General features: G+C 32.7%; 2 protein-coding genes across 2 annotated transcripts; both read right to left on the reverse strand.

Moving 5' to 3' along the window:
* Window positions 1–16,094: 16,094 nt before the first annotated feature.
* On the reverse strand, window positions 16,095–18,365 carry LOC130965382 (alkane hydroxylase MAH1-like). The gene is made up of 2 exons (XM_057890149.1): window positions 16,981–18,365; window positions 16,095–16,242 (listed from the first exon to the last, which is right to left on the reverse strand). Exons 1-2 carry the CDS (start codon window positions 18,363–18,365, stop codon window positions 16,095–16,097), a joined length of 1,533 nt encoding a protein of 510 aa, XP_057746132.1.
* A 4,468-nt stretch (window positions 18,366–22,833) lies between these two features.
* LOC130965383 (alkane hydroxylase MAH1-like) lies at window positions 22,834–23,902 on the reverse strand. Its single transcript, XM_057890150.1, has 2 exons — window positions 22,979–23,902; window positions 22,834–22,908 (listed from the first exon to the last, which is right to left on the reverse strand). Exons 1-2 carry the CDS (start codon window positions 23,900–23,902, stop codon window positions 22,834–22,836), a joined length of 999 nt encoding a protein of 332 aa, XP_057746133.1.
* Between the last annotated feature and the right edge of the window lie 548 nt (window positions 23,903–24,450).

A 24,450-nucleotide genomic window follows, 5' to 3' on the forward strand; every position in this document is an offset into this window, starting at 1 on the left:
GGAGTATTATTAGTTCCTATGATTAATATTTTTTACGGAAAAGCTCTGCATACAAGCCATTAGGGCTTGTATGCTTTACAAGTTCATTAAACAAATACGCGCTGCTCCACGTACGTTGATTACACGCGCTATATAACATCCCGCGTATATCTAACTACCAAATTTAAAATATTTGTTTCCTTCTTCATTTTCGATATTTTGAGATTTGGTTGTTCTTCTTCTCGCGCGTCTTCCCTCCTTCTTCTCCATCGTTCTTTTCCTGTCCTTTTCTCACTGGTATGTTCTTCGTTTACGTTACGTTTTTCTCTCTCTGCAACTCGACCTTCGTTTTCTATTTTGATTTGTTGTTTTCTGAAATCAAAGTTTGAACTCGTTTTGAAGATAATGGATCATTCAACCTCAGATTGTCAGCTGAATCCAGGCGAAGTGGATTATGAATTTGAATCTAACGAAGTTCCTGAGGTTTGATTTACATAAGATTAGTATGATTTTTCTTTCAGTAATTTGTATAGCATTGTGTAGTTGAAAAATTGTTGAACATTGACTGTGAAAGTAACACGTTAACATGAATCTGTCCATTCAATGTATTAGTTGTGATTAATTACCTGGAATTTATAGCAGACGCTCGCGTGTAGATCAATTCTTCTTTGGGTGTATTTTAGCTAGAAGTGTGGGTGTATCTACACTTTACTGGTTTTTTGTTATTTTAATTGAGTTGTTGTTGTTCAGGTGTATTATATCAGACATGATTGGGTGTGTTTTTAGTTTTTGACATGGTGTATTCTGCAGCCTGAGTATTTACAGTTTATGGCTTTAAAGGTCATTCTGTAGTTGAGTTGTTGCGGTTCGGGTGTATCATATTAGACATGATTGGGTGTATTTGAATGATATCTATGGGTGTATTCACAGTTCTGACACGGTGTATTGTGCAGCCTCTCTCGGTTGTTGATGACGAGCTTGTTCCGAAGGTTGGAATGACCTTTACCACCCTTGAAGATGCTGGAAAATTTTACAGGAACTACGCCAAGGCTGCAGGTTTCTCTACAAGAGTTCGGTGCACAAATAGGAAGGGAAACGAGATTAAGAATCAACTGATTACATGTAGCAGAGAGGGAAAATAAAAATCTAAAATATCTCCGACCGAGAAGACCAATCCGACAGCTGGTTTAAACTGTCCTGCAAGAATTTATATACACACATTGAAGGATGTCGGTGCTTGGATCATTTCAAAGGTTGTGCTGGATCATTCACACCCCTGCTGTCCAAGCAAAGCAGAGATGCTCAAACAGCACAGGGAACTAAGCATGTCTATTCGTCGTACAATAGAGAATAACGAGGAGGCCGGTATCAGACCAAGCAAAACCTACCAATCATTTGTTGCGGTTGCCGGTGGTCACCGCGAGTTAAATTTTATCGAAAAGGACGTGAGGAATTACATTACCAGGGAAGTGCGGAATGTTTCCGAACAAGAAGATGCAAAGGAATTCGGGAAATATTTCTTAAGAATGAAAGAGAAGAATCCGAATTTCTTTTTTGAGCTCGAACTCGAGGAGGATCAATCGATTAAGCTGGCTTTTTGGGCCGATGCAAGAAGCAGAGCCGCCTTTGAGTATTTCGGAGACGTCATTTCATTCGACACCACCTACAATACAAACAGGTAACAAACTGTCCCTGTTTATGATGCTAAATTAATTTATTTTTACGAATCCGCAGCAGAGGTGTATATTGGCTGTTTTATTGGGTGTATTCTAAGCATTTGTTGGGGTGTACCTAATGATTTTGCATTCTGGACCATGGTAATTTGTTTTAGGTATAATTTGGTCTGTGGTTCTTTTGTCGGGGTGAATCACCACGGTCAGTCAACACTTCTCGAATGCTCTTTGATGAAGAACGAAGAAATTGAATCATTTAACTGGTTATTTCAATGCTGGCTTCGTTGCATGGGAGGAAACGCTCCGAAAGGGTTTCTCACCGATCAGTGTGCATCAATGAAAAGGGCTTTAGAGGCTTGTATGCCAACAACAGTTCACCGCTGGTGTATTTGGCACATCATGAAGAAGATTCCAAGCAAATTAAACGGGTACAAGGGACATGCCGATATCGAACAAGAAATGAGCCATGTTGTTTGGAACTCTCATAGCAAAGACTCATTCGATAGGAATTGGAACGATTTTCTACTGAATTTTGGTCTTGCGAACAACAAGTGGCTTTCAGGTAATGTGTTTTTAAAATCTGCAGCAGAGGTGTAAATTGTATGTTCTCTCGGGTGTATTTTACAGTCTGTGTTTGGGTGTATTATGCAGATCTGTACGAAGACCGTCACATATGGGTTCCTATCTATCTGGATCACCACTTCGGGGCAGGGATGAGAAGCACACAAAGGAGCGAGAGCATGCATTCATTTTTTAACAAGTACATCACCCGGAACAGCTCGCTTATTCAGTTTGTCAAGCAATACGATAATTGCCTCGGAAGCAGGGAGCAAGCTGAGAGAGAATCAGATGCTGCAGATTTTCATACGGTCATACCGTGTGCAACCAAATCCTCCATTGAAGCTCAGTTTCAAGATGCATACATGACGATTGGATTTTTGACGGTTTAGAATTTCACAAATAAAATCTCGTTGTAAAGTATAGTTTCTAAACCAAACAATAATCCTTTCATACAAAAAGTTGTTTGTCACTAAAACAAACCCCTAAAATTAATAACCGAAGTATTCAAACCTCGGGTCGTTCTCCCTAGGAATTACAATAAAGTGTTTTGTTATTGGTTATGAGTTATTTTTGGGGTTTTGATAAGAGGCATGAAAGATAAATGGCAAGAAAGTAAACTAATGGCTAAAAAGGTCTTGGCAAGGGTTGGTAGTCAAGGATCTCTATCCTAATCACTAACCACAATATGAGAATTGGCAAGGATTAATCTCATTAAATCATCCTCTAACTAATAGTAAAGGAAAGTCAAATGAGCTATATCAATCCTAGTCCATAAGTCCTAACTCTCCACTAATTCAATTAGTGAGAACTAGAGTTAATGGCTCCCAATCATCAATCACTTGGACATTAGTAACTCAAGAGGTCCTAAGTTACCTTTCCAAGCCAAGAGTATAAAATTCTACTCTAAAATCCAACCAAGCATTTCATCAAACACTTGGAAGGCATAAAAGGAAAACATAGTAAATCAACAACAAGAACAAAATCTAACAACAATTATTGACAGGAATTAACAACACAAATCAAAAGGAACACAATTATTATGATTTACCTTGAATTGAATTGAAAGAGAAAGGAAGGAACAAAAGTGGATCTACAACAAAGTATAAGAACAACATAAAGGAAATTACAACAAAAGAGTAGAAGAAGATGAATCTAACAACAAAGAATTGAAATGTAGAAGTAGAAGAAATCAAAGATTAAGACCTAGATCTAAGAACTAATCCTAATCCTAATCCTAGAGAGAAGTGAGAGCTTCTCTCTCTAGAAACTACTTCTAAACTAATCCTAATGTGTGGAAAATGAACTAATGAGTTGGAATCCCCCTTTTCTCTTCAATCCTTGGCTTTAAATAGCATCTTTGGCGCCAAAGTTGGTTGGGATTGGGCCCCACAACCCTTCAGAATTCGTTGACCATGTTTTCATTAAAAATCATAAACCAACACCGACGCGTACGCGCACAGCACGCGTACGCGTCCATGGAGTGATTCGCAGGTGCGCGCGTCCATGGGCGATTTCAACTTCTTTGACTTTTCATGATTTCTCCACTTTGCATGCTTTCCTTTTCACTCCTTTGATCCATTCCTAGCCTTTTCAATCTGAAATCACTAGCAAACATATCAAGGCATCTAGTGGAATTAAAGGGAGATTGAAATCATCAAATTAAAGGCCTAAAAAAGCATGTTTTCACATCTAAGCACAAATAAGGAGACAATCACAAAACCATGCTATTTCATTGAATAAATGTGGGTAAAAGGTGATAAAATCTCTTAAAATCAATACAAGATAAACCGTCAAAACGGGGTTTGTCAATACACTCATGCAAAGTTTAGGGAAGTCCAAGCGCAATTCAGAGGAAAGGCGAATTGTATCACCAGATTAAAGAATTCCGCTCTAGGCTATTCAATATACGAAGTCGGAGAACAAGTTTCCAGCTCAATATTCAACAAGTTCGTGGTTACCTACGACTCAGTTGCAGCCGAGGTAAAATGCCAATGTTTATTATTCGAGTCGAGAGGGATACTGTGCCGTCACGCACTAAGCGTGTTAAGCTTCGAACAATTAAGCCAAGTGTCCCCTAGATATATACTGGAACGATGGAGCAAGAAGGTAAAGAGGCGACACACACACATCAAGAGCAGCCACGACGAGCCACTAATGGAGCCAAGAAGCAAGAGGTTCGACCAATTGGTTTTTCGTTCGCAAAATATTTGCGAATTTGCCTCCGAATCGGAGGAGTTGACTGCAATTCTGCACCGTGCGTACGATAACGTCATGGCCGAGATGGAATCATTAAAAGCCAAAAGGAAGGGGACATCTTCTTTATCCCACGAAGATGCCAACTTAGAATCCGTCAACGAGCTTCAAAGCCCGCCAAGGATTCGAACAAGAGGACGTCCAAAAAATAGGCTAGGTTCAAAGCTGGAGAAACAGATTGCAAATGCCATAAAGAAGAAGAAGACGAAAGTTTTAAGCGAGGTAAAAGTAATGTTCTTTAAATTTGTGGCGATTGAGTTTATTTTTCTCGTTAATAGTTTAGCTAATGTGTGAGTGTTATATCCAGATAAACCTGTTTGATGCTGCATCAGCGGTGCATTCAAATTCCAGCCAATATCAAGGACACGTTATGAATTATCAGTTCAGGGTACCAGCAGCAGGGGATAACTCTTTGGGTGTATAATTTTATAGAATATGGGTGTAAAAGCACTGTTCTTTTTAGGTGTATATTTTTTAATTCACAATTTATATATAGACACATATATAGATACATATAGAACAAAAGCTGTAAAAATTTACAGGTTATGAGTGTATATTTCATTTGATGTTTTTCTTCATATTTTATTACATGTAATTCATACATTTTGAATACAGCGCAGACAGTTGGGTGTATATTTTATGCAATCTTGGGTGTATTATTAGACTTGCGTTGGGTGTAACAGTTTATAATTTGCGTTTATATATGCCTTGATTTTTTGCTTCATATTTTACCACCTGTAATACAGCTTTTGAATACATCACAGACAGTTTACCAGCACAGATAGTTTAACTATGGAAAAAAATATACATGGAATAGAAGTTGTTGATAATTGGCAAATATTACATCATTTGTTTAATTTACAAACTACCCAGCAGTTAGATTACCCAGTTTCTACATCAGCAGAATTAATCTGACAAAACGGACTCAATAATACAGAGGATGGCTTCGACAGCCTTATAGCACTACTCTCTCTAATTGCCCGATCTCTCTGTTTATTCATCTTACTGAATAGTATCCGGGAAGCATACTCCACTCTATAGTGGTCCACCTCCTCCTACAATTAAAAAGTATATTCTGTTTAAACAGCAATATTAATTCAGTAAAGTAATACAGAGTTATATAGTTCTAAAGACAGTTACCTATGGCCAATTATCCCATTCATACTTCCCCTTTTTGATGTTTTCCGGCTCAATTAACTCAAGCCACTTCATAACGTAGATAGCGCAGTCATAGCTGAAAACGAAGAAAATAAATTACAAATCTCATTTAGGAAAGTTTAATGTTCAGAGTCACAAATTTATACCTTGTTTTTTGGCCTGATATTTTAACATATGATGCTTTAATTTCCTTCTCCTTCTCGCCTTTCTCCAGAGGTTTCCCGCCGGCATATGTTAGCAATCTTGAAAATACATATCCCTTAAATACCAAAACAAATCAGTAATACACCCGAATGAATGCACAGGATACACCCAACTGAATGGACAATATACACCCAACACAACCTTCGAAATAGACCTATCTATTAAAGTAAAGAAGACAGAGGCAACTTACAGTGAATTTATTAATGTCCTTTCTCTCATCGCTTGGAGCTTTTTTGTGTAGCGGGTCAAGTATTTGACATTTCCGCTTTGTTGTATTTATTAGCCATAACCACCAATGTCCCGAGTGGCAAACAGGAGCAAAAATATGAAGGATTGCCACATTTCAACAGTGTGTTATTTTATTTGGCATATAAGTAAATAAGCGTACTAACAAATTTAGCAAACGAAAACTTACATATGGATGTGAAGTTAATTTTTTTCTATCTATGAAGGGAATGAAACTCGGGTAGGCTTCCACCCTGAATTCCTTTTTCGTTTTCGGTGATATGAATTCCCCCCTTGGGTGATCCGAAAGTGCCATGCTCAGCAAGAATTGCGAAATAAGAAATGAAATACTGAAAATATACAACTTACACCCAATCGAACCTAAAAAATACACCCAAATCAATGCATAAAATACACCCAAAGAGCGTAGAAGTAACACTTACCACAATATCGGAGGGGGGGAGACAGTATATTTGTTCCTGAAACCTCTTTTCATTTTTCTGGTTTAGGATGAGGCAGATGGCAGATACAATCTAGAAATATATGCCGAAATCAATTTTACATTAATAAACATTGCAGTTGACTTTGGTGTAAAAACATTAATGTTAGTCTAATATTACCTGAGATTCTATATCACTTTTTGCCTGGAGGGATGCAAGGTGCATTCTGATCAAAATGTATTCTCCTTGGCCAATCAGAGTGCACATCTCCTCATACTCGTTAGTATTGCCATCTACGTCTTCCTTCAGTCTCGTCCCCCAGATGTAGCACTTTTGTTTCATATCATCTGGAATTTGATTTATTCCCCCAGGAGTTTCAAACTTTGCAGAACTTTCTCCCCCAGTCTCACTCTGAATTTGTGGACTTTCGTCTTTTCCCTTCGCCGCATTGCTTGCTAATTTTTGGACCAAATTGTCTAATTGTTCTAGCATACTTGCAGTTTCTGGAGATTTTTTCCTTTCTGTCTCTTGCGTTGACGCCCCTTCCTGGCTTGAATCAGTCAATCCAAGGCTGAATGATGGCATCCCTGAATCTATTTTAGGAACATAGGTTGCTGTCCGTGCCATCATCAACAGGGCAGCAGCGTCTTCTGCGGCTGGATGACTGCGTCATGATGTATAAGAATAAGAGTAAGAATAAGAATATACGGATGATAAGCAAAGATTGATTTTAGTCTGATGAACTTACATTTTAGTTGGAGCTGGGAGAAGCGTGGGTGTGGTTTTTTGAAGTTGTTTGGGGGATTCAGGAGTGCTGCACAGTTACACAAAATTAATCATGGCGTAAAAAAAAATTGATCAGGAACAATATACACCCAAACTGTTAGCAAATATACACTCAAACCCTAAACAAATATACACCCAATACTATTTCTTACGTTTCTCTAGTCCCTTCAATCCGTAGCATAGGGGTTGGTTCGAAATCTGTGTCAGTGGTTGTTTGGGATGCCGGCACAAAAACCTGGATCGGGACTCTAAACAAGAAGAAGAATGAAAGGTTAACAACGTATTTGAAAATAATAAGGTTATAAGGTTGAAATATTCTCGGGAAAACTCACATTGCAAGCGCTTTTGACGGTGTTTGTTCCCTCACAACCATCATATTCGAATCAGTCGGACTCAACCTAAAATACACCCAAAGAAGGTCAAAAAATACACCCGAACAATTCAAAAAGAAGCCAGGCTTTGTTTTTTGAGAACTTACATACTTGCAGTTTTTGCTTTTTTTTGCTGCCTTTTTTTTCTTGAATAAAATAATAAAGGACTTTTAAAAAAAATATATATACAGAATTAGAAGTAGAAGGTATTAGAAGAACAAAAGTAACGGTTATTTGAAAGAGAAATTACATGCTCTGTGACGGCTGGTTTACACTACTCTGTTCTGTGCGTCCTTGAGAGGAAGGATCATCACTTCCCAAGTTCACAGCCGATAGTCTAAACAGATTTCATGTTATTCAGACAAAATAAGATACAGGTTTAAAATACACCCAAATTTATGCACAAGATACAACTAACCGAATGGACAATATACACCCAACAAAACAAACGAAATATCCCAACTTATTACATACACCCAAATTGATCCACAAAATACACCCAAATTGTTTCACAAAATACATCCAAATCATGATAACAAGATTTTATTAAATAATAAAGCTTCTTACGTTTCAGAGGACACATAGCGACCTTCTGTCGATCGCAGGTCAGCTTGGTTCTCCCTGCGAAACAAGATACAATTATTAGCAAACAAAAGACACCAAAATCTCAAATACACAGCCTAGCAAGACATACCCCTCTGCAGCAGATTTATCAACATTTTCCCTTAGCCATTCATCGAGTTCATCACTTGATATTTCATATCTCTCACTACATTCATAAAATAAGATGTTAACAAAAATAATTACGATGATAGACCATAGTATAGCATACGAGGTACTGTACCCGTCAAAGTATTGATCTTCTTCAGGAGGTGAATCCTCCACAACAACTTTTTTCTTTTTTTTGTTGTGTTCTGGGTGGAAAAAAAAAACAGTACCAATCAGAAATAAAAAATTAATTTTATCACAGAATTTTATCCAAAGAATTGCTTACTTTTTTGGAGTTGTTTTTGTTTTTTTCTTTTTCTTCTCCTTCTCCGCAGGTGATGATTCTTCGCTCCTATAAGTTAATAATAGACACTTTAGTTAATACACGAAATCTTTATAATGAAGCCAAAAGAAAGGAGTAATAATTTCAGGACATTACTCATCACTTGGTTCAGATTCAGATTCTGAATCAGAATCTGACTCCTCTTGCCTCTGCTTTCTTTTTCTGGAGTCCATTCTGGAAGGCAAACAATCATCATTCAGAACATACTAATAATACACCCAAATGAATTCACGAGATACACCCAATTGAATATACAATATACACCCAACGCAGCAAATGAAACACACCCTGCTTAATAAACTACATACACCCAACGTGATCAAACAAAATACACCCAACTCAAAAAAGAAATTACACCCAAGTATGGTACTTACTTTTCTCCCTTTTTGCCGGGGTGTTTTCTTCCCAAATCCTCTGAGTCTTCTTGAGCCTCAGACTCAGAGGTAGAAGTGTCACTGTCAGTAGTTTCTGTCTCCGAAGACGATGTTGGACTCGCCTTCCTTTTTTTGTTTTTTTGATTTCTTGTTTTTTTTTTTCTTTTTTTTTTTTCATTTTTTCTCTTGTCTCTGCCATCTTAACAATCCCCTGAAACATGAGATATTTTAGTTAGCAGCATTCAGGTAAATAAAATACACCAACTTATTATGATTACTTACCAAAATTTCCTCTCTTTCTACATTCATTCTTTCCACCAACTGCTCCTTAGTCCAGTTGGCAATCCAGGGCTTTGGTGGTCTTTCAGCCCTGTTCTTGCCTTTGTTTTTTGAAAGATGAAAGTAGATTATCATCAGGGCGAAGAGGCAGCCATTAATTGCCTTCTTCTTCTTCTCCTGGTAGTCTGTGATGCCCTTTACCATGAAGGTCAAAACATGCCCCCCCAGTTTCTTTCCGATATGCCGTCCATCTTAAAAATTGGGGCCAGGTGCACGGGCGATATTTTGTTTATCGTCGTTGGCAAAAGGAACGCCATCTGTATGTAGAGGATGAATATCCTCTTGAACATCAGGCGTTCCTCTTCGTTGCCAACGCCGATTTCCATCATTTCATCAGTAAGACTTTTGAGGGTCTTACCCTGGAATCTTCTATAAATTATTTTGTCATCATCAGAAAGTTTCTTATACTCAACTTTCTCAGGAAATAGATCTCCTACAAAAAGGAAGACAACAAAGTATCCAAGTCGGTTCAGATACACCCAAGCATCAACTTAAATTCACCCAATCAACAACTTAATATACACCTATAATTTTAAGCTAGTTACCTGTTGCATTGATGCCAAGCGCATGACCTATTTTTTTGGGGTTATTTGGAAAGAACCATATCCTGTCTTCAGTTTGTTCTCCCCAAGTTTGAAGTTGTTTGCCAGCTCCCTTAAGAGTTGGTGATCCACCCTTAGTGGTGGGATGTGCATCAAGCCACCAAATCCAAGATCCCTCACAATCGCCTTCTTCTCCTCAGTCATGTTTCTGAACTTATCACTTAGGAGATGTGTGGCACACTTAAGGTCTTTTGTTTGGTTTCTTGCTGCCATTTTCTCTGAAACGAACAATACACCCAAAGATATCAGTAAGATACACCCATATATATACGAGTCAGATACACCCATTAATAACAATAAGATACACCCATTGATAACAGTAAGATACACCCATATATATGAGTCAGATACACCCAAAGATATCAGCAAGATACACCCATTGATAACAGTGAGATACACCCATAGATATTATTCAGATGCACGCGTATAGATATTAGTCAGATATCACTCAACCATGCTTCAATATCAAGCTACATTACAAGGTTAAGCAGTATACACCCCCCAATCTACGGAATAAACCCCCAAAAATCAACAACAATAGCAGGAGAACTTAGAACAACAACGTAGAACGACGAAGAACTTAGAAGAACGACGTAGAACTTAGAACATTGTAACAAAGAAGCAAGAATAATAGTAAACCCTAGAAGAACGACGTAGAAGAAAAGTAAAATATACAGGAATCTTAATGGACTTACGTTGAGTGTTGTTGCTTTGTTTTCTCTTCAGATTCTTCACGAAGAGTTTGATGGTGTTTTGATGGAGGTTTCGAACAACGATTTGTATATTTTGAACTTTGATTTTCACTCGAAAATGGGAGGGTTTCCTTGTTTTCAAAGCGCCTTGAGAAGTGGAAGAAGTGGAAGAAGTGGAAGAGTCTGCCATACGTAACCGTTTGAGTGTTGAGCGCGTGATTTTGACGCGCCATGTTATCTCTCTTCATGTGCGTGACTTCTATTTGGGCTGGGCCAACTTGAAAGCTTGTAAACTTGTATGTGTAGTAGGCCCGTATTTTTTATTGTTTTGATTTATGTTAAAAAATTTGATTAATTGACAAAGTTCTTATTGATTAATTAAATTATTTGCCGATGATTTAATAAATGACAAATAGGTTTATGGTTTTCTATTTCAAAAAAAAAAATAATTAATTTAAAAATATAAAAATATTTCTAATTTTTTAAAAAGTAAAAAATTTTAAAATCATTCATCTCGAACCATTAATAAATAACTATAATATTTTAATTTTATCCTTAACTTAAAATCTAATAGTTTAAGTGCTACCACCATCTTACCTTTTTCTTTTTTTCCTTTTTCATTTTTTGTTAGTAAAGACTTGGTAAATTATTTTTATGTGAATTTAATAATTAAGAACTATTAGATAATAATTTAATTAAATTTATTAAATTATTTATTAATTTTTAAATATTAATTTTATATAATAATAAATATTAATAACTGTATGTAAATTTTTAATTTTTTTTATGATTATTTTTTATCATCAATAAATAAATTTTATTGAGAGGTCATATTAATTTCATGTGAAGTAGATATTAAAAGATAACACAATACAACAACCAATAATTAAAAAAATCAATGATAAAAAGTTGGGTAAACTATATTTTTTATTTTTAAAATTTATCAATAAATTTTAAAATATTTTAAAATTTTATTTTATTTTAATTTTTGTTTTAGAAATCTTCAATTTGTATTCAATTTACTTCTAACAATTAATTTTTTAAAAAGTTTATAACCAATTCAATAATAATTTTATTAGAATAATCTTTAATACAAATAAATCAGATATAATTATCATCTTGTCTTTTTTTTCCTTTTTCATCTTTTGTTAGTAAAGACTTGCATAAATTATTTTTATGTGAATTTAATAATTAAAAATTATTAAATAATAATTTAATTAAATTTATTAAATTATCTAATAGTTTTTAAATTTTTATATAATAACAAATATTAATAACTGCATGTGAACTTTTAATTTTTTTATGATCATTTTTATCATCAATAAATAAATCTTATTGAGAGGACAAACTAATTCCATGTGAAGTAGATATTAAAAGACAACACAACACAATAACCAACAATTAAGCAAATTAATGATAAAAAGTTGGATAAACTATATTTTTTATTTTTGAAGTTTAATAAAAAAATTTAAAATATTTTAAAATTTTATTTTATTTTAATTTTGTCTTAAAAATCTTCAATTTATATCCAATTTACTTCTAACAATTATTTTTTTTAAAAATTTATGACCCAATTCAATAATAATTTTATAAGAATAATCTTTAACACAAACAAATCAGACATAGTTATCATGCATTATTATTGAATTGGTCTTAATTTTTTTTTAAATTTATGGTTTAATTACTCTATTAGTCTCTATAGTTTTACTAAAATTTCAGTTAGGTTCTTATACTTTCTTCTTTTCAATTGGTCCCTACACTATTTTTAATTTTGTAATTAGGTCATTTTCATGTAAAAAATGTTAAAATTAACGAAATATTTCTCACAAAATACATGCGTTCAAAGATTTAATTAGGTTTTTAATTATGAATACCTTTAATTTGTAAAGAACTATTCATTTAATTCTAATATTTTTTTACACTATAAAAAAACTTAATTATAAAATTAAAAGCAGTATAGAGATCCAATTAAAAGAAAAAATATAAGAATATAATTACAAATTTGGTAAACTATAAAAACTAATAAAATAATTAAACTAAAAATTTATCTATCAGGAGTACAAATAAATAAATTTTTGAATAAAATTAAAACAAAATAAAATTTAAAATATTTTTAAAACTTTTAACAAACTTCAAAAAAGAAAAAAAAAAAAAAAGAAAAACTTTACCCTAGAAAGGTTCTATATATACTCCGTCAAATCAATTGTCTCTTTTAGTAACCTTAACTTGCAACCCATGCTTCATGTGTAGCACAATAGAAACAGTTGGACACACAGAATGTCCTTCCACCACTTGGAAGTGAAAATTCCACAGCAAAGCAATGGCAAAGATCTTCAACTGGATAAGGCTTATTTTTTAGCCCAAACAAGATCTGGGGCTGCATTAATTAAAAGTTATGAACTTGTACGATGGTACGTGTATACTGTTTCCTTTATTCAAAATCCACTTTTCAGGCTTAAATTCCAAGCAATCTTTTCCCCATATTTGTTCCATTCTTCCCATTGAGTATATGGAGTAATACACCATAGTATTTGCGTTAACATGATCTCCACTACCAAGTGTATAAGATTTGATGGAACATTTGACGGAACATGATTTCCATGCAAGTAAATTAGCTTGTTAAGGTCTTCCACCCCTAAAATGAGCAAATCTTCTTTGTCAATTTTAAAGTTCACTCTGATTTCTTCAAGGATCTTGGTGTCAACATTAGGGTGTGTTAAAACAAGCCAGAAAAACCAACATAGACTGCACTGGATAATACATGATCATGCAAGAATTGCTCGAAAATTTGTAGGGAAACATTGGATGATCTCAGGTCCAATTTGGAGCCATCTTTGCAATTTCCATAACCATATTTGGAGGATAGAATTCTCCATTTTGTTGAAAGCTTTCTCAATAGCAACCTCAGGAAATTGAGTGAGCTTGTTGGGAAGACAATTAGGACCAAATGCCTAACACTATGGAGCAAATAGATAGACTTGTGAGATTGTGAATAAATAGATAGACTTGACATAGCAAATTGACGTGGCTGTGTTTTAAGTATTCATAAATTATACAATTAAAGAATTGTGAGTAAATTATACAAGGGGTATATTTAAGGTTAATTTTTTTGTATATCGAAAAAAATTTGGTGTAATACTCAATCATTGGATTTTATGGTGTTTTTTAAAATTGTGGAAACAGTACAATCCGCCCCCCTTGTATTGACAATACGCCCCCTTGTATTGTATATTTTAAAATTGTGGGAACAGTACAATCCGCCTCCCTTGTATTGACAATACGTCCCCTTGTATTGTATATTTTAATTTAAAATATACAATACAAGGGAGGAATATACAATACAAGGGAGGCGTATTGTCAATACAAGGGGGTTAAAATATACAATACAAGGTGGGCGTATTGTCAATACAAGGGGGACGGATTGTACTATTCCCACAATTTTAAAAAACGCCATAAAATTCAATGATTGAGTATTATACAAATAGTATACCAATATGTAAAAAAATATATCCGTATATTTAATTCAAGGAACCAATACTTCTACAACATTGCAATCTTGACTTTGTCTAGTGAACTCATGGGTAATTTCTAATTTTTATCATTGAATTTAATCTTCTATCATTAAAAGTACTATTAATGATAATTAATGACTACAAAACACAAAAGTTGCTGCCCCTAACACTCCTCTTTTTAAGGGCTCGTTTGGGAAACTTTAGAAGTAATTTTTTTTTAATTTTTAACTTATGAAAAGTAGTATTACTAATGTCTGGTGTAATTTTCAAAACCAAATTACAATTTTTTAAAAAGTTATTTAGGAGTTTATAGAGAAGTTAAAAAAATGACTTCTCTCGTAATACTTCTATTTTTCATCACATTTCTATAAAATAAGCACTTTTGGAATTAAAAATCCAAACACAAAATAACTTATTTATAAATTACTTTTAACAGAATTATTTATTGTTTAAGTTATTTTATTAAAAAGAACTTAATTAAGTTGGTTATTCAAACTGGACTTAAGTAGAACCACATAAGAATTTCCCATGAAGAAAACTAGCTAGGCTGTATATGTGTTCTTGCAAGAGGAATCAAGAATAGTACCTGGTTCACTGTTAGTTGGAAAATGCGATTTTGGTTCATACTGTCCGTCGGATTTTTCTTGCCTCTTCTTGTACTCACGATCTTTGACTCGCTGCATGCATCCACATGACAATATATTTTGAATGCTCTATAGTAGAGCAAATATTGAAGGATTAATAGTCAAAATAATGACTGAAAGATGCTTTTTTTTTTAATTTGTTTTCAAAAAAATTCATCAATTAAATTAGTCTTTTAAAATTTATAAATTAATTATTTTTATTATTTAATTGTTTTATTAACAATGTTTATCAACAATTAAGGATATAGAAATATAAAATGTTAACTTGACAAGATATGTGATACCTAGCATGTCTAATTAGACACTGAACAAATATGTTTATGAAAATTTATCATTTTAGTCATTAGGTTATATTGTGAAAAGTGACTAAATTAATAGCTTTTTATAAATATATTTAGTTAACATTTAATTAGATATCATGCATGATATCAATTAATATTTTACCTCATTAATTATTAACAAAAATTATTAAAAGAGTGACGGAAAATCTTTTAGAAGACAATTTTAAAAAACAGCCCATCTCTTAGAAGTAATATTTAATTTATAATATTTAAAAAACTAATCTGATTAATAAAATCTTTTAGAAGACGATTTTAAAAAACAGTCCATCTTTTGAAAATTAATTTAATCGTTAACCGAAGTTTAAAATCTCTTTTTAACTTTGCATTGAGGGGTTACATTTTAGATTCCTCCAATATATTAATAATGACGGTATGATGACGAAACTGGTTAACATATTTAAATTACTTGAGCAAACTTTCAAAAATAAGCAAATTTTTTCCATTGATCTTAACAGATAAGAAATTAAATCTTCCACCAGAGGCTTGACCTGGATCTACTTCAGTACTATCATCTTCAGTACTACTCTCTGTTCAGTGCTAACACCATTTTTTTTCCCTATTTTTATCATCAATAAATAGAGAATTATATTACATATACATCAAAATTTAATTATCAAATTAGTTATCAATATAAAATATATTAAAAATAAATTTAATATCACATGTATTTATATAAAAATATATATTATTAATTTAATAACTAATTTTTGGTACACACCTAACCTTTTAGATAAACAAGTCTTATTAAATGGTCACACTAGTTGCAACTGAAGTAGCAACCACAAATAGAAAAACAACAAAACATGCGAAGTAGCCATCACAAACAAAAAACAACACAACACAGCAACCAAGAATCAAGAAAATGAATGATGAAATGTCCCATACTCCATCAATTGCCTCTTTTAGTAACCTTGACTTTCAACCCATGCTTCATGTGTAGCACAATGGAAACACTTGGACACACGGAATTCCCTTCCACCACTTGGAAGTGAAAGTTACACAGCAAAGCAATGGCAATGATCTTCAACTGGATAAAGCTTATATTTTTTAGGGGTGAGCACGGGTCAGTTTGGTTCGGGTTCAAGGTAAAATTAGAACCGAACCGATAAAAAAATAATTGGTTTGGTTTAGTTCGGATTTGCGTTTTTTTGTGCTTGTACCCGAACCAAACCAAACCGATTAAGAGCGGATTGGTTCGGTTCGGGTAGCGGATACCCGATGACTTTGAAATTCATAAAAAAAAAAAAACTAAATTGGCAAATTTTTATCTTAAAAATTCAAGAAATACAATAAACATGTAACATCAACAAAAATAATGCAAACATATTAAATACGAAATACATTAAAAACTAAATTCATCAAAATCCAAACATATTAATAGTAAATAATCTTGTCTAATGAAAATATAAAAGTGCAATAGAAATATTAGAAGTTAAATACAAAAGTCTAGTGAATAATCTTTGAAAGAAGCTAAAACCAAAACACATTAAAATCTAAACATTAGTGAGATAGGATTAGCGTTATGAGTTAGAAAACACATAAAAAGTCATATATATATATATATATATATATATATATATATATATATATATATTTATTTATTTATGATCGGGTATACGGGTTGGTTCGGGTTCCGCGCCCCCAAAACCGATACCCGAACCAATAATCAGTAAATGTCATTGGTTTAGTTCGGGTTAGACCCGATTACCCGTCGGTTCCAGAACCAATTTGATTGGTTTGGTTCGGGTTCGGGTGGGTAATCGGGTACCCGCTACCCGTGCTCACCCCTAATATTTTTGCCCAAACAACTTCTGGGGCCTGCATTAAAAGCCATGAACTTGTATGATGGTACCTGTATATTGATTCCTTTTTCCGAAATCCACCTTTCAGGCTTAAATTCCAAGCAATCTTTTCCCCAAATGTGTTCCATCCTTCCCATTGAGTATATGGAGTAATACACCATAGTATTTGCATCAACACGATCTCCACTTGGAAGTATATCAGATTTGATGGCACATTTGTGCTCAAATGGCACAGGAGGGAAAAGCCTCAGAGCTTCACATATAGCTCCATGCAAGTAAATTAGCTTGTCAAGGTCTTCCACCCCTGAAATGAGCCAATTTTCTTCATTAGTTTTGAAGTTTGATCTGATTTCTGCAAGGATTTTGGTTTCAACATTAGGGTGAGTTGAAACAAGCCAGAAAAACCAACATAGACTTGCACTAATTGTGTCCCTTCCAGCTGCTAAGAGATTAACTGCAATGTCTCTTAGAAACTTGTGATCTACCTGTTCCATTCCACTTTCCTCCACAAGAGCTTTAAGCATGTCAAAGTTTGATTCATCATCTTTGGTGTAGTTGAATCTACTTTTCTCTTCTCGACTAGATGATATACGATCATGGAAGAATTGCTCGGCAATTTGAAGGATAGCAATGGAGTCCTTTTCATGTCCAATTTGGAGCCATCTCTGCAACTTCCAGAACCATCTTGGGACCAGATGTCTATAGAGAATTGTATCCTCCATTTTGTTGAAAGCTTTCTCAATAGCAACCTCAGGGAATTGAGTGAGCTTGTTAGGAAGGCAATTGGGATCAAATGCCAACACCATGGAGCAAATACTGTCGAAAGTGAACCTTTGAAAGATGTCTTGCAAGTCCACAATAGTTCTTGATTCTGAAATGTCATTCAGAAGTGGAAGTAGGTAACATTCTAATTTCTTATGAATGACCTTTTTAACAAAGTTCTCAAACATGTTTTGCTTAAACAATGTTTGTAATTTGTACCTCTGGTACTTCCACTTGTCTGAATCAGCATTAAAGATTCCATCTCCAAGAATTTCAAAGATCTCATGAAACTCAGAACCTTTGCCGTAGTTGGCAAAGTTCTTACTTGTAATGTGGTGCACGTTCATAGGATCACTAGTGACGTAAAAGTTGATGTTTGTGAACAAGGGTCCTCTAACCTTAAAAGTACCTCCATAGTATCTCAAAGCTGTGGTCGCGTATTCATGAATATTGGAACTATTATATAAAATGGCTGGTAGCAATCCAAATAAGGGCAAATTTGGGATAGGTAAGTTTCTATTGATCCTCCAAATGTGGATGGAAAAGAATGAGATGATGGCTGCAAATAAAGCAAAGTAGTCTAGGAAGTACATCATGGTGGTTGAAGGAGCTTGATTCTAAGTTGTGTCGAGGTGCAAGAATGGGTGGTTTTTCTCATAAATTTATAGGCACAAAGTTTAGATAACTAGAAGTAAATAGTTTAGTACACAAGGTTTTAAAAATATGCAGTTTAATTAAATTAAGGTTGAATTTGGATTTAAGATAAAATGTTTGTAATTTTAGAGTATAGAAGTAAATGACATTTTTTAAGTTAAAAAAATAGAATGAATAATAAGTTTAATTTTAATTACTAATTAATAATGTAAAAAATTTTATATGATTATTCAATTAGATTTATGCATGTATTTAAATAATTTTTTAAATAATAAATTTAAAAATTAGTTATCTTTATAAAATTATTTTGTACTGAAACGGATATATATATATATATATATATAGTCACCTCTAAAATTACAATCACATAACTTTTATATATGAATTGCTATTTTTATATCATTATAAGAGAATTAATTTATAATTTTATAGTTAAATGAGGAGTGGTTTTAATTTTTTTTTTAAAAAGAAAAAATATAAAGCTTAGAATATTTTGATAAAAGTATAATTATTTTAAAAATGTGATGGTTATTAGAAACAATTAGATATAACTAATTTAAGACAATAACACATATGAAGATGTTAAAACTTAAAATAGTTTATAAAGATCTGTGGTGTTTTAGTTGAGTTCAGTAAGAACTAAAGGCCTATTTAGTGGATTACCGATCCGTATGAGTAAAAAATGATCTGCCGTCACACAACTTCCTAAAAAAGATCTAGTCAGCTAGCAGAAATGTTCAGACAGGTCCAAATAAGAGTATTCACTTGAGTACAAAGTATAAAAGGAGAGCTAGCGATTTACTCCTCCTCGAAAATATGTCAATTCTTATCTTAATCAGTCATCTCATCGAACACTTATTTTAATATCGGAATATCCTTAAAGGAATCGGGAATTGAGAGAATATAAAACATGGTAACAACAAAGATCTTGAGAAAGATTTATAGATGAAGAAGACAGTAAATATGTGAAAAGAGATTTGGATAATAGTATTTTGTTTTTAATCTGTACACAAAAAATAACTATCTATATGAAATATATATTATTAAATCAAATTTAGAATAACTACTTCACTTACTTTTAGATGTATATTAATTGGAAAGTTAAAATATGATTTAAACTTTTCAAAGACAAACTTCGTATAAATCTACCTATTAATTGAACATCTAATCAGGAGAATAACATAACTCAATACAAATGACTAAAGTTCTAATACGACAAATACTAATGCAATTTAGAAAAATAAGAAATGTAGTGTTTTCTGAAAATAGCTATTTAGAGAAAGAGCTCTTAACAGAAAACAGAATTGCAACAAGAATTCTCTTATTGACTATTTTTGGAAACTAACTCGGGAACCAATCTTAAAACAACACAATCATCTTGATTTAATCTTGATATATTATCCTATATACTCTGTTACCTTATTTAGTAAAGAGCATCTATCTATCTATATTTATATTATATAAAAACGGATTATATCATGTGCACACCAAAATCAACCACCAATATAAAATACATGTTAAAATATAAATATATATTAAAAATAAATTAAACCACATATATTTATATATAAATATATTAGTAACTAATTTTAATGTATAAATAATATTTTTGTATAAAAATTAATACTAATATTGTCACAAAATAAGAAGTTGACAACATGACATTCTACCATTCTATAATTTTGTCACATAAGTATTATTATAGAGGTGTCTATTTTTTTCTTTATATTACCATTTAAATTTTTTTTCTGTCCATAATATTTTTAAAAAAGGTTACAATTGCATTATTTTTCTCGATAGTTATAATCACTATTTCTCACTCATTACTATCATAACTCATTATTATCATTAACTTCACATAAAATTGTTTTTGAATGGATGACACGTGTTATCATTTGGTTTAAAAAAAATCGATTTATTTTATGTAAATAATTTAATTAAAAAACCAATTGATATAGTTATGATATTAAATTTTTTACCATATTTTTTACCATTAAATAAAATATGGTGAAAAATCTAACATACTATATCAATTAATTTTTTAATTAAATCATTTATATAAAATAAATCGATTTTTTTTTCAAAATCAAATGATAACATATGTCATCTACTACAGATGAGTTTCCACCCATATTCTATCATTCACTCATTCTCAAATCATTGTCATAAAATTCATTCTCTTATTCTTATATTCACTTTTTTTTAGTCAAATTTACTATATAAATCAACATCTATTTTACATTTTTTTAATTTTTATAGATAATCTCATATCTCTTCTTTTGTTTTTCCTTTATTCTTGCTAATATTTTACACATTATTTTCATAATTAATTTTTTTTCTTATTTTATTAAACACATACACACTCTTAAAAACTGAAAATTATTTTCAATTATTAAAATATTATTGTAATTTAAAAATAGTACTCATAACATTTTTTAAACTATTTTTAAATTTTGTAAAATTATTTATAATAATTACAAAAAATGCTTACAACAAAAAATTTAAAAAATTTATAAAAATGTTTAATTTAAAATTATTAGTAAAATTTTAGTTGTATTCGTTACAAAATGAATAATTACAATGATATGAGTATTTTAATTAAAAATCAATGCAAAACTATTCAAATTTTATATAATATTCTTCTATCCATTTTTGATAGCTCATAAATTTTTGGATAATATTATTTTTTTAATTTTTTAAATTATTGATTAAGTGTAAGAGTATTGTATTTGAAATTTGAGTAAATGTATTTTTTAATAAATTTTTTTAATGAATTTATTTAAATTATCCCACAAATCCTCCTTTTAAAATATACACAATTTTTTTAAAAATATTTATGAGTTATAAAAAATAGACAGAAGAGTATTGTATGAAATTTGATATAAAAAAATTTTTATATACATAAAACCACACTAAATCGAACTTATTGGATTTGATTTATCTACTTTATGCCATTGTTTATAAATCAAATTTATACGATTCGATTTACTAGGATGGAACTACATTCGTTAGTAAATTGAGTTAAGTAATGTTGATTTATCCCAAATTCTACTCATTCTAATCTTGTCAATTCGATTTAGTAGCTAATTCGATTTATATAAAAATATGCACCAGGACATTCACGTAACGTTTTTTTATTTAAGACTTTCACGTTTGAGATGTGTTTGATTTATATATACGTTTTACCTTATAAGATACAGCATGCCTTCTCCCTTCTTGTAATCGATTTCAATTTTCAAAAGCTTCTTGAGACTTGAGTCCAAATCTGCAGAGGTAAAAGAGAGTTTTTGTTTTATTTGTTTATCTTTCAATCTCATTTGTTGCTAAATATTGAAAAGTTTTTGTTCCTCTAGAATGCGGACATTTTTGCTGGGTTGGGACTTTACCACCCAAACTGCCACTAATACATGTGAATATTGAATGCTTTGTAGTCTTTCAAATTGGAGCAACTATCTTCAGGGTCCATCCTTCTAACTTATGTGAGCATCACCATCACTCGTGGTAACCTTAGATCTTGATATTATCAATAAAATAACATTGGGCCAAATCATAAATATTTGACACTGTTGTTTGCTTGTGTGTGGTAATCTTTTTTTTTTTCTTGTGCAGAAAAATCAATTCTTTAATCAGAAACAGTGGTGAAGATCATGTTATTATAAGAGACTTGAGTCTCATTTTGGTCAGGACGCTTTATAAAAAGTCTTTATATTGGGGAAGATCATGTTCCTTCTCCACACCAACTTAATTGCAGAAACATTTCTTACATTGAATTGAACCGATAAGACTATTGATTTTTTGTTTGTCCGATCCGATTCTGATAACTATGATAGTTAACACAGTGATTAGCTTTATTTATTTTTGCATGTTTTTGTTAATTTTATATTATTGTGTACACTGTACAGAATACATATATGATCACTGATTACCAACGCAAGTTGGCACAGATGGATGAGGGTCTGTGTTTCTTAACCATCTCTCCTGGGTTCGATACTCACTGAAGGATGGGAATGGAACTTGCTTGCTTGGGAGGGTCGCCTACTTTGCCTCTGCAGTATCCGAGGGATTAGTCATTGGGCTTCCGGCCCGATGGATACCCTGGTGCAAACCAAAAAAAATATATGATCACTGATTATTAAAAGACTATACTAGCTAGTTACATGTGAACTTAATGACCTTCCACCACTTGGAAGTGAAAGTTCCACAGCAAAGCAATGGCAACAATCTTCATTTGGATAAAGCTAAGATTTTTACCCAAACAACTTCTTGGGCCTGCATTGAAAGCTATAAACTTATATGATGGTATCTGTATATTGCTCCTTTTTTCCGAAATCCACCCTTCTGGCTTAAATTCCAAGCAATCTTTACCCCATATTTGTTCCATCCTTCCCATTGAATATAGAGAGTAATAGATCATAGTATTTGGACCAATACAATCTCCAGTAGGAAGTATATCAGATTTGATGGCACATTTATGCTCAAATGGCACTGGAGGGAAAAGCCTCAAAGCTTCACATATAGCTCCATGCAAGTAAACTAGCTTGTTAAGGTTTTTCACCTCTGAAATGAGCCAGTTTTCTTCATTACTTTTGAAGTTTGCTCTGATTTCTTCAAGGATCTTGGTTTCAACTTTAGGGTGAGTCGAAACAAGCCAGAAAAACCAACTGAGACCTGCACTGATTATGTCCCTTCCTGCCGTCAAGAGATTAATTGCAGTGTCTCTTAGAAACTTGTAATCTATTTGTTCCATTCCACTTTCTTCCACAAGAGCTTTAAGCATGTTAAAGTTTGGTTCATCTTCTTGAGTGAAATTGATGACTCTGCTCTGCTCTTCATCAAATTTGGATGATATACATTCATGCAAGAACTTATCAATAATTTGTTGGGATACAATGGAGTGCTTCTCGGATCCGATTCGGAGCCATTTTTGCAGCTTCCACAAGGGTCTTGGGACAAAGTGCCTATAGAGAATTGCATCCTCCATTTTGTTGAAAGCTTTTTCAAAAGCAACCTCTTGGAATTCAGTGAACTTGTTGGGAAGACATTTGGGATCAAATGCCAACACTATGGTGCAAATGTTGTCAAAAGTGAACCTCTGAAAGATGTCTTCCAAGTCCACAATAGTTTCTGATTTCGAAACATCATTCAAAAGTGGAAGTAGGGAACCATCCAACTTCTTATGAATGGATTTTGTAACAAAGTTCTCAAGAATGTTTTGCTTGAACAATGATTGTAATATGTCCCTCTGGCGCTTCCAGATGTCGTAATCAGAATTGAGGATCCCATTTCCAAGAACTTCAAAAATCTCATGGAACTCAGAACCTTTGTCATAGTTGACAAAGTTCTTACTTGTAATGTGGTGAACGTTCATAGGATCACTAGTGAGGAAAAAGTTGATGTTTGTAAACAAGGGTCCTGTAAACTTAAAAGTACCACCATAGTGTTTCAAAGCTATGGTAAAGTATTCATGAATATTGGACATATTCCACAGCATAGCAGGTAGCATACCAAACAAGGGTAAATTTGGGATAGGTGAATTTCTTTTGATCCTCCAAATGTGGATGCAAACGAATGTGATAATGGCTACAAATAAAGCAAAGGACTCTAGTGAGAGCATCATGGTGGCCTTAACAGCTTGTTTCTAAGATGTATCTCTGCATGAATGGTTGTTTTTCTCATAAATTTATAGGCACAAATGGAAAAGAAAAAAAAAACACTAGAATTGGAAAAAATAAGGATGTGTCTATGTATATAATTGTCATTTTTCCCCCCAAAATTTAGGAGTGAGATGCAAATTCGAAACTTCTAAATAAATACAGAAAGATTATGTCATTTGAGTTATAACTTATAACTTGTTAATGCGTATAATTGTCATTTAGCTAATTGGTATTTAAGCAAAGACATTTTTGCCCACCACAAGCACATACATAAAAAGAAGAAGCTTTAATGCTTTATCAATTAGTAGGGGCTAACCTATGGGTTGAAGAGGCCAACCTCTTAACTTTTGGAGCCATTAGGGGCCGGGACCAA

This window comes from Arachis stenosperma, chromosome 3, assembly GCF_014773155.1.
Source record: "Arachis stenosperma cultivar V10309 chromosome 3, arast.V10309.gnm1.PFL2, whole genome shotgun sequence".
In the NCBI taxonomy this organism is placed as follows: domain Eukaryota; kingdom Viridiplantae; phylum Streptophyta; class Magnoliopsida; order Fabales; family Fabaceae; genus Arachis; species Arachis stenosperma.